Raw genomic sequence first — 10,291 nt, 5'->3', positions numbered from 1 at the left:
CCCCACAGCCGGGCCAGCACGGGGTGTCATCACACTTTTGAATTTTTGCCAATCTGATAGGTGAAAACAGACGATATCTCGAGTCGTGATTTGCAGTTCCCTGGTAGGAGTGACTCTGTGGGTGTGTTGAAACACCATTTGCAGCTCTTTCTGCAAAGTCCCATTCAAAACCTTTGGGTTTTTGAGCCATTCCTCTGCGATTGGAGACGGAAAGGGGCGGAGCCTGAGGACAGGGGAACGCGTGAGGGGGTGGACTCCAGCCTCCCAGAGTCCGGGAGAAGCCTCACGGGGTTTACCACATTTTAGAGATGTGGAAACTGAGGCACAGAGTGGTGAGTCAGGGGCTGAAACGGATTTGAGCCTGGTCTGTCTGCTGCCAGGCCCAGGCTGAGACCCTCTCCCAGCCCACCCCTGCCCACTCCCTCCTCAATCTCACGTGTGTCACCATCCTTCGAGTCTGACTCAGGCCTCCGTGCCCCTCTGGGACTCGGGCCTCCTCCCTACGTTCCTCACCCCCAGACGCCAGCCGGCCATGCTTTCTCAAGATGCAAGGACTTTGCCCCTGCTGCGCCTGCTGCCTGAAATCTGTAACGCACTTGTTTCTGCCTGCCAACCCCAGACTTAACGTCCCCTCCCCCAGGGAGCCCTCTGCCCACCCTCCTTTAGCATGGAGGCATCATTGTGCATGAGCGAGAGCCCTGAGTCTGTGGGAGAGGCTAGGAGCTCGGAGAGTCAAAGGCAGGTTTTAGGAAGCCTTGGCAAACTCCTACTCATATGTTGAAGCCCCAATTCTAATGCCTCATCCGCCAGGAAGCCTTCCAGGACCCTGTCCCTCCCTGTAGCCTGCCCTGACACCGTGGGGCTGGAGAGGTCTGTGTCCAGGTCTGTCTCCTCCCAATACTGGGTGGGTGCTGCTGGAGAACCTGGCAGGGCTGGGGTCTCTTAGGGGCCCGGCATGGGTGATGTTTGTTGAATGAATAAATGAATGCATGGGTTGGGAGTCAACTGCGCTGGGACCAGGAAGCTAGTTGATGAGGTAGCTGTCAGTTGGGGGTATTAATGGGGACATGGAGTCATTGGGTTCCAGCAAGAGGGAAGCGGGCCGCCCCTCCCCCTCCCCTGAGAATTCTGGGCCTTGAGGTCTTGCAAGGGGGCGGGTCTCTGTCTTCTTCATTCTTCCCCTCTGCACCCCGCCCGGACACCAGTTCCTCTTCCCTCCGAGTCGCTGGGTGCAGAGCCTGAGGGACGGCAGGGAGCACAGCGGGTCTGATCCGCGGAGGGTGCCCGCCGCTCCGGCCCCCGCGTCCAGGTGAGCCCCCAGCAGTCCCTCCGCGCGGCAGCCCTCCAGCACCGCCGCGGTGAGGGCGTGGCGCTGGGGCCAGAAACGCAGGACGGAGGCGCTGGGCCTCGGGTGTGCGCGGGGGCCGCAAAGCCGAGCTGGGGCCCCCTCCCGCAGCCCGCACCCCAGCCCCCGCCAGCCCGGCCTCCCGCCTCCCGCAGCCCTGCAGGAAGCAATGAGCGGGCGGCGCGGGGCCGTTCCGGGGCAAACCTCTCATTTGCATATGGCCCCGTCTTGGCCAAGGAGGGGGTGGGAGGTGGGGGCCGTGGGGGAAACGGGGAGAGCCCGAAGCGTCCCCTGGGGAGAAGGGGAAGGGCTGACCCGGCCGCGTCTCCTCCTCGCCTTCCAAGCCCGGCAGTCGGCGTTATGTGCCCATTGCCCAGACCGAGAGACTGAGGCTGGGGGCCAGAGCCCACCAGCGTGGGGTTGCCTCTGACCTTATCAGAAGCTTCCGGAGCTGCTCCAAGCTATGCAGAATTAGGAACAATAAACGCAGGCGGAGAGGGCAGTGAGGGCAAGGGGGACCACAGGCTGAGGTCAGTTCTCGGATCCCCATCTCTATCTAGGTTGCCTGAATGGGGGGCGCCCTGGCGTGGCTGCTGCTGTTGCTGCTGCAGGATCCAGGCAGCCAGGGACTGTCCTGCAACGTGTCCTCCGGCGGCGTGGACTGGACCAAGGCGTTCACAGACACATGCCTGAACTTCAGTGGCCAAGGCCTGAACCTGCCCCAGAACCAGTCTCTGCAGGCCAGCAGTGTGGCCATCCTCGACCTGTCTGGGAACAGCCTTCGAGAGCTCCCGCTGCCGTTCTTCACCCGCCTGGAGAAGCTGAAGGTCCTGGATGTAACCCGCAACCCACTAGAACGTGTGGACAGGGCACTGGCCGAACGCTGTGACATTGACCTGAAGGCTGACTGTCTCTGTGTGCTAGCATCCTGGGACGAGGTCCGGCGAGACAACTGCTCCCAGCAGCCCCCTCTGCAGTGCCTGCACACAGACACCGGCACCTGGCACAACGTCTCTGCCTTCCTGGAGGCCGGCTGCCCCCCTGGCCTGGCCCCGACCACCATGGGGGTGCTGGCAGCCAGTGCAGGCCTGTTCCTTGGGCTCGCCGTTGCTGGCTCAGTGCTGGCCTGGAGACTCCGGAGACACCGGGCATCCAGTAGCCAGGGTCTGAGCAAAACGTGGGCTGCTCAGGATGGTCTCCGGCCCGGCTCCGGCCGGCAGCCGAGGTACAGTAGCCGAGGCCTCAGCCCTGAGCCCTCGGGGGCCGCCCTGCGCAGGCCCTCCACACCTGACTATGAGAACATGTTCGTGGGCCAGCCGCCCGCAGGGCACCAGTGGGCCGACCACGGGTGAGTAACCCACACACATCTGCCGGCAAGACTCTGCAGCCAAACGGTCAGGGTTCATACCTCAGCTCTGCCTCTTGCAGGGTGTGTGATCTTAGGGCAAGTAGTCTGACGTCTCTGGGCCTCAGTTTCTTCATCTGTAAGATGGGCTAACAGCCCCTGCCTCATGGAGTGGGGATAAGAATTAAGTGAGCTCCTGTGTATGGGACAAGCTTCCCCTTTCATGACCTGCAAACCCAGTTTCTGCAGCCAGGGACGAGGAGAGAGGAGGCAGGTGTGCAAGGCAGAGTGAGGGCTCGTGGTAGCGGTCAGCGGTCTGGGCGCAGACCTCGTGTGACTCAGGGCTGTCTCTGAACCTCCATTTCCGTCTCTGTAAAATGAGGACAGCCCCCCCATACCTCCTTGTCACATAGGAGATGCTAAGAAGGCCCTGTGTCCCTCTTCCTCCACAGAGCCCCGCTCCCCGAGAAGGGCTGGCTGGACTCAGACAGATGCGCGCAGCTTTTCCAGTCGGGCGAGGGAGGGGAGGGCATTTCAGGGGGCGGCACCGGCAGGGCAAAGACCCGGAGACGGGAGAGGACAGAGAATCTGCTGTGAATGAATTGTGAGAAGGCAAGACACACGAGCTGAAGCTGGATGGGCCGGCAGCGTCCCTGTAGGAAGGGAGCAGGGCCATGGCGGTGTCAGGCAGCAGAGTCCACAAGGCGGGGAGGTCCCGGGAGCCTGCTGGTGAGAAATGGGAGAACATACAAAGCAGATGCAAATATGGCTCCAAAGCAGAAGTGGTCTGCGGGAGGGAGTTGAAATCACTAGCCTCACTAAGGCAGTGTGTGCTTGGATGCCCGCCTCTGGCTCGCTGTCACCAAGCCCTCACGGTCAATCTCCTCCAAAAACATGTTTTTGAATTTGATGTGTCAGTCCATCCTACATTTTATAGTTGCAGAAATGGAGGCTCTGGGAGGAAAGGGGATGACTTGCCCGAGGTCACCCAGTGAGTCAGAAGTAGAGGCAGGAAACAAACACTGACTCTCAGTCCTGCCCATCCCTATACAACCATTTATATGTTCAGAGTAATTCATACTAAAGTATGAATGACTAATAGACACCCCTTATCCAAAATGGTCTTTGTTACAAGAGGAACCAGGGGAGTGGTTAGGTTGCTCCGAAGGCGGGAATGTTCTTCTCCGGGGGTCTTGCCTACCATAGCTAGACATTCCTAGGAAGCTACCTCCTCCCCACCGACTCCGTGGACGCAGAAAGTGAGGCTCAGAGATTGATTTTTATATTGAGGCCACAAAGTCAGTTGTTTCAGGGGACCTAGCAAAAACATTTCCCATCTAAAGGGGCAGACACTGTTTGACTCCAGTCACTTGTGTCCATGTGGCCGCTGTGACCAGAGCTTCTGATTTTTCAAGAGGAAACTAAGGCGTAGATTTTAATGTGAAAAATGGGCAACCGTTTCAACTTTAAGGAAGAAACAATCCTACGGTGAACTCAAGGTCATCGGATGCAGCCCCGCAGTGCTGAGTCCACAAATCTTCCCTGAGTCACTGGCCCTACTTCCTTTCATCAGAGAAAGCTGGCCTGGCTGGGAGGACGCCCCCCCGGGCCTCAGTGCCCTCATGGGTTAATCTTAGTAGTGGCTGCAGCCGCCCTGAACCTTCTTTGCCTCTCAAAGCTGACACGCCTGCCCTGAGTCCCACCTCCCTCCCATCTGTCTGTCCCCACAGGGCTCAGCCTTCCGAGGACGGTGACTTCTACATGAACTACAAGGGCCCTGACCATGCCTCCCAGCCTATCTACGGCAACCTGCAGTCGCTGGACTGGGCCCCGGAGGAGTACGTGATGGCTGGGCGCTGAGCCTCCCTCGGCTCCCATCCCAGCCTGTCCCCTTCCAGGTGACTCCGGGCCTTCTGGCTCTTCCTTGGCCTCAGTCTCTAAATATGGGCTATACCTTTACTTCTGAAAGTATTTATTAAGCACCTACTGTGTGCCAGGCATGGTGGTGACAAGCCGACAGAGGCCCCATTGGCTCCCCAATACTTGGGAGTGACCTGAGGTGGGAGAGAGGACCAATGAGAGTCTTCTGCTTCCTTGCACCTCTGCATCCCTCCTGCACTAGACACTGCTTGAGCCCCGAGTCCTGCCCCCAGCCACCTGTCGTCCTCCCCGCATAAATCAGATCCCACCCTTCCCCAGCTTCCACACCCTTCACGTCAACCCATTGCTCTTCCAACAGACCCACGTCCTCCCCACCACCCATGAAACTTGGTGGGTTTTGGCCCTCACCCACCTCTCTGGCCCCATTTTCAGCAGTTTTGCTGCTAGACACTGGGCTTGTTCCCACCTCAGGGCCTTTGCACCTGCTGTTCTTTCTGCCTCAGATGCCCATCCCCCAGCTCTCCCCCTCAAGTTCCATCCTTCCTGCACTTCTCGGTTCAGATGTCACCTCCTCAGGGAGGCCTCCTCCCCGATCAGCTGAATCCCCTCTGCCTCGTTCACGAGTGCGTTGGCCAGGATGACTCCTGGGCACAATTCGTACTACAGTTGCTGCTTTTTTAATGATTTGTCTTTGTGCTCATTTGTCTCCCTCATTCGACCATGCTCAAGTGGGATGGTTTCTGCCTGTCTCATGACTCCTGTATTCTCAGTGTACAGCCACACCTGGCACAAAGTGGGCACTCAGTGAATACATTCGGGGGCACCTACAGTCATTCAGGGCTGCCTCTGGGTGGTGGTGTTCACAGGGGACACACCTCACTCACTGCTGGAAGTGGATTCTCCTAACAGTTCCTCTCAGACACTCTCAGGGTGGACGGGCGGGTGGGTGTGAGGAGGGGCCTGGACTCAGCACATCTCAACAACTCCAAGATCCTGAGTAGGAAGAATTTACAACCAGGGAGATGCAGTGTGCATGAAAATGTTCTTCACAACTTGCTTATTTCTCCCTGCTCTTTTTATATGAAAGAACAGAGACACCATTAACATGGAGGGAGGTGCCACAAACAGGAGGGGCGATGGGACTCTTCTAATCAGGGGCCGCCATCACAGTCAGCGCGCTTGATTGCAGATGGCCGTGACTTGATTGCAGATGCGCGTGAGCAGATGGGCTGCTGTGTTTGGAAAGGTGACTCCAGCGTGGAGAGAGACAGCAGCAGGACCGTGCTAGAGAGTCAGGGCCAGATAATTACAGAAACAGGAGTCCTGAGAGATGAGGAGGGCTGGAAGGTTGCTGAGAGCCGGAAGGGTCTCAGAATCATGAACGGGAGCAGGGAAGTAGCGAAGCATGGCGATAGCGAGGGACGTCCTGGGCTGCCCCTGAGACCACTGGAGTCACGAAGGCCAGCCAACGCCCGGCGTCCCCGAGAACGCCCTGCCATCCGGTCCCTGACCCACCGCCCTCGCCCCGGTACCAGGTGCCCTGCGGCATCAGGCCAGGGAGGGGCGGGCCCTTCCCTAGGTCACCAGCTCCATCACGGCCACCACAAGGGTCAGGTCCGACAGCTCCATTTTTATTGACTGAGTTTTAAATAAACGCACCCTGCCAGGCCAGCCCTCCAGTCCCCAGGCAGGTCACCCCAATAAATTAATAATAAATACAAACATAAATACAACCGTTTGGGCAGGAGGGAGTGGACGGCGGAGGTCAGGAAGGGGGACCCGGGTCCCGCGAGCCCGTTCGACAGGCAAGGCCCCTAAGGTGCGTCCGCGGCGCGCGCGCCGCGAGCGGAGGCCGAGCCGCTCACTGGCAGTGGCAGCCGGCGGCCACGAGGTCGTCGAAGGGCGTGAGCGCCACGCGGCCGTCGGCGGCCCGGTGCAGCAGCACCACGGGCGCGTAGCCGGCGGGCACGCAGCACGGCGCAGGCGCGGCGGCGGGCTTCAGGCCGTGCAGCCGCGCCTGTGCCTCCGCGTGCCTGCTCGCCGACCGGAACCGGCCCGGGCAGGCGCCGACGCACATGCGCACGTCCAGCTCGCGCGGCGCCACCACCCAGTCGGCCCAGCCTAGGTCTTCGATCGACGCGCGCAGGCTCAGCAAGCGGCAGCAGCGCCCCTCCCCGAGCGGGCACGCGTCCCGGGCGTGCGCATGCGCGCCGCGGCGCCCCCTGGCAGCGGGGGGCCACCAGCGCAGCTCGAGCCGGGGCTGTGCGGCGCGCAGCGCCTCGGGCGACGGGCCCCCCCGCCGCGGCAGGCGCAGGCTGAGCGCGGGAGCCGCGGGGCCGCCGAGGCGGAGCTGGCGCTGCAGCTGCCGCGTCAGGTCCCACGAGCCTGGCGCCTGCGGGGACAGCCGGAGCAGGGCCTGGCGCAGGCGGGAGCCGGCAGGGAGCCCCTCGGTCAGGTCGGCCCGGAGGGCGTGCAGGCGCAGGTGGCCATCGGGCCCAAGCCGCACTGTGGGAGAGAGAGGGGAAACACGGTCACCCACGCGCCTACTGTGTGCCAGGGCGGGGGTGCCCATTTCCTCCCACACGCGAAGCTCGATCCCACCCCAGGGCCTTTGCGCAAGCTGCCTCCTCTGCCGGGCACACTCTTCCCCTGAGCCTCAGCCGGGGCTGCTGTCCCTCCGGCCTGCCTAACGCAGGCACCGCCCTCCTCTATGCGCCGGTGTATCATTCGTCTCCCCACCAGGTTCTCAGAAGGGATTTCTGTCCGCTTGTCACCACCATGCTTGGCACACAGTAGGCGCTTAGTAGGGAGAAGGGAATGTATAGCCCGTGTTTAGAGGCTGAGATTCAAACGCTGGCTCCGCCTTCTCCTTCTGACAGTCAGAAACATTTTACTGAAGGCCTACTAAGTGCCTGGGCCTGAGGACTGCAAGTCTGTACTTCTCGGGTTCCATAGCTGAGTAATGAAGGGCACCAGGCTCCCCAGGATTCTCAGACCCACAGGCTGGTGCAAGTGTGGGGAATACTGGGGGGAATGGGGTTTGAGGACCCTCAACGCAGTCGCTAGGCTCAGAGAGGGCGAGAGGTCTACCTGGATTCTCACAGCACAAGCGCGACTGGGATGGGATAAGAGCGCTCCCTTCCAGCCGAACACCGCCCCCCACCTACCACCCCTTCCCCCACCCCCTCCCCCCACCCCCTCCCAGCCCCCAGCGCAGCCCAGCTCTTCTTCCACTGTCCCCACCTCCCGCCCCCCCAGCCTCCCTGGAGGGCGCGAACATCCTCCCTCCCTTCCTCCCTGAAGGCACCTGTCACGTGCGACTTTTGCAGTGCTTTCTACAGCGATTGCATCAGATTCGGGACCAGCCCGGACAGGTTCTGCACTCGCTACGCACCGCTCGTCCCCGCCCCTTCTCCCCTGCCCTGCATCCTTCCTCCTGGATCCCCCCAAAGCCACCACCTCAACCCAGCTACATCCAAGGACAGGGACCCCGCCCCCGGGCCCGACCTTGTCTCTGGGTTCTCCAGGCTCAGTGAGCCTTCGAGAGAGTCGCTGGCTTTTCTCTAGGGCTCAGTTTCCCCATCTGCGATCCGAGGACGCATTGTAACATATCACGTTGGCTAAGCCTCGCCTTGTCCCCATGCAAACGGGCCGCCAGCTCCCCCATCGGCCCCAAGGGGATACGTTCTTGCCTGGGCTCACAGATGGGGAAACTGAGGCTCAGCAGCAGGCCTGGGCCTCTATGACTCAGAACCACTGCTTAGATGATGGGAGCTGTGGGGGGTGGGGAGGTCCTCCAAGATTTCACTCACGCTTCGGGGTGAGCATCCGGACATGATCAACCGGGATGGGGTCGGCGTTCCAGTCTTCCTGGGTCTGGTTCAACAGCAGCCTGGCCTGCAGGTGCTCGTAGCGTTCCCGCAACTCCCGGAATCTAGAGACATCGAGACTGGAGTGCCCGCCTGAGGGTCCCAGGAAGGCCGGGGAGTGGTCCTGGGTGAGAGGTAGGGCGCCTCCCGGAGGCAGCCACAAGAGCAGCCACGACAGGAGCAGCATCGGAAAGTGGCGCATGGCTGTGCTACTTCAGCTCTGAGCCGGGACTGACGCGACGCTGCTGCTGGACTGGCCTTTATAGTCCCCCCGGACTTTGTCCGCCCCCGCCTGCCTGGTCCCGCCCGCCGTGGGTGCAAAGTAAACACTCCAGGGACCACAGCTGGGCAGGGTCTTGGGCTGCTTTTCCGGGGAGGGATTTGAGGGAGGGGGTGCTCCTGGGGAAGGTGGGGAAACCTCTCCCCCCAGGGAGCCTCTCTGAGCCTCAGTATCCTCTTCCCTGAAATGGGGACATCATCCCAGCTTGGCGGGCTGGTAGGAAGAATAGAATGATTTTGTCAAAAAAAAGACTTATTACTGTGTGCTAAATTCCACAGCAAGAGTTTATGAGGTGGCCATCTTCCCCCATGGGATTCCCTCTGTCCCCTCTCTGGTTAGGATCAAAGGCTGCAGATGCTGAAAAGCAAAGGAAGCAGAGGAGGAAGGGCCAGAAAGTGCATCCTTGGCCAAGTCATTCCTCTCTATCACACCTCCGTTTCTTCATCTGGAAAACAAGGGCCAACACTTTCCCTGGAGAGAAGGTCAAATGAGGTGTAAAGGACAGGGCCAGGCACATAGTAGCTATGTGATAAACTGGGTGTTTTTGCAATTACTCGTCCTTAAATGGGAAACTTCTATTCATTCTTCAAAACCCTACTCAAAAAGCCCCTCCTGCAGGAAGCCTTCTCTGACATTACGTTTCCAGGCTCAGCTGGGTGTTCCCAACCCCCATCCTCTCCTCCAGCCCTGGCCTGACCCCACAGCACTGGGAGTGCCTGTGCTTGGCTCCAGCTGCCCCAGCCTGGGGACTCCTTGAAGGCTTGGGCAGGGAATTGGGGTGCTGAGGTGTAGGGCAGGGAGGGCTGAGGTGAGGTCCGGCCACGAGATAGTAGAGGGGCAGGAGGTGCCCCAGGAACACCCTTCCCCCGGGGCACCCAGACCTTCCTCCACTGCTCAGCACTCCCTGCCCTGGGCACTGACCCCTGTGCGTGCTTCCAGGTTCCTGGCAGCAGAGAGGTGGGTGGCTGTGCAAGGGAGGTCATGGGGGGTGTAAAGTGTGACAGGGCACCTGCGGGCAAGAGGTACAAGCAAGGCTCCCACTGGAGGAACAGTCCTGGCCTCCCCTACCCCCAGCACACACCCACTGGCTGTGGGAGACCCGCCTCCCCCCGAGTGTCAGGCTCAGCCTCTGTGCGGGGGGGTTGTGGCCTGGCGACCGGGGTCCAGAGGCTCCCCCGGACACTCCGGGCACTCAAGTGCCCAGTAACACGGCTGCGCCCACCACCACCCTGTCCCACCCAACTGCAGCTGCTCAGAGGCTGGGCCAGCCTCCCTCCATTCAGACCGGGTCCCTGTCTAGAGATAAGGAGGCCACTGGCCCGAGGGGCGAGTAGGCGACAGAGTCATAGGGGACAGCCCGTGGCGGACCTTGTTTATGCTCGCGCCAGCTGGCAGGCTTCGTTGGAGTCCAGTGGGAACGCTGCGTTCCCCGGGTCGTCGAGGCTGGAGGCCTGGGGGTCACGTCCCCTCACCACCCTCCGTCTCCTGGGTGGCTGCCACGGACGGACACGGAGGGTCCACAAAAATCTGCAGAAAACTCGCCATTTAAAGTGAACAGTCCAGTGGCACTT

The 10,291-nt window shown here is 60.8% G+C and overlaps 2 protein-coding genes across 2 annotated transcripts; one reads left to right on the top strand and one right to left on the bottom strand.

Annotated features, from left to right (window-relative positions):
• Positions 1-1,168: 1,168 nt before the first annotated feature.
• LRRC25 (leucine rich repeat containing 25) lies at positions 1,169-5,252 on the top strand. Its single transcript, XM_023625491.2, has 3 exons — positions 1,169-1,309; positions 1,906-2,693; positions 4,421-5,252. Exons 2-3 carry the CDS (start codon positions 1,915-1,917, stop codon positions 4,548-4,550), a joined length of 909 nt encoding a protein of 302 aa, XP_023481259.1. The 5' UTR covers positions 1,169-1,309; positions 1,906-1,914; the 3' UTR covers positions 4,551-5,252.
• Positions 5,253-6,181: 929 nt separating this feature from the next.
• Positions 6,182-9,992, bottom strand: GDF15 (growth differentiation factor 15). The gene is made up of 2 exons (XM_023625492.2): positions 8,384-9,992; positions 6,182-7,076 (listed from the first exon to the last, which is right to left on the bottom strand). Exons 1-2 carry the CDS (start codon positions 8,640-8,642, stop codon positions 6,433-6,435), a joined length of 903 nt encoding a protein of 300 aa, XP_023481260.1. The 5' UTR covers positions 8,643-9,992; the 3' UTR covers positions 6,182-6,432.
• Positions 9,993-10,291: the final 299 nt, after the last annotated feature.

Source organism: Equus caballus, chromosome 21 (genome assembly GCF_041296265.1).
Source record: "Equus caballus isolate H_3958 breed thoroughbred chromosome 21, TB-T2T, whole genome shotgun sequence".
NCBI lineage: Eukaryota > Metazoa > Chordata > Mammalia > Perissodactyla > Equidae > Equus > Equus caballus.
Note: the sequence above shows the minus strand (reverse complement) of the source record. Positions and strands in the feature narration are given on the sequence as shown.

Bases quoted from the DNA above. Each gene is read 5' to 3' on its own strand.
- LRRC25 (XM_023625491.2), top strand. From the start codon at position 1,915: ATGGGGGGCGCCCTGGCGTGGCTGCTGCTGTTGCTGCTGCAGGATCCA. The intron at 2,694-4,420 runs GTGAGTAACCCA...CTGTCCCCACAG, and splicing joins CACCAGTGGGCCGACCACGG to GGCTCAGCCTTCCGAGGACG.
- GDF15 (XM_023625492.2), bottom strand. From the start codon at position 8,642: ATGCGCCACTTTCCGATGCTGCTCCTGTCGTGGCTGCTCTTGTGGCTG. The intron at 7,077-8,383 runs GTGAGTGAAATC...TCTCTCCCACAG, and splicing joins CCGGATGCTCACCCCGAAGC to TGCGGCTTGGGCCCGATGGC.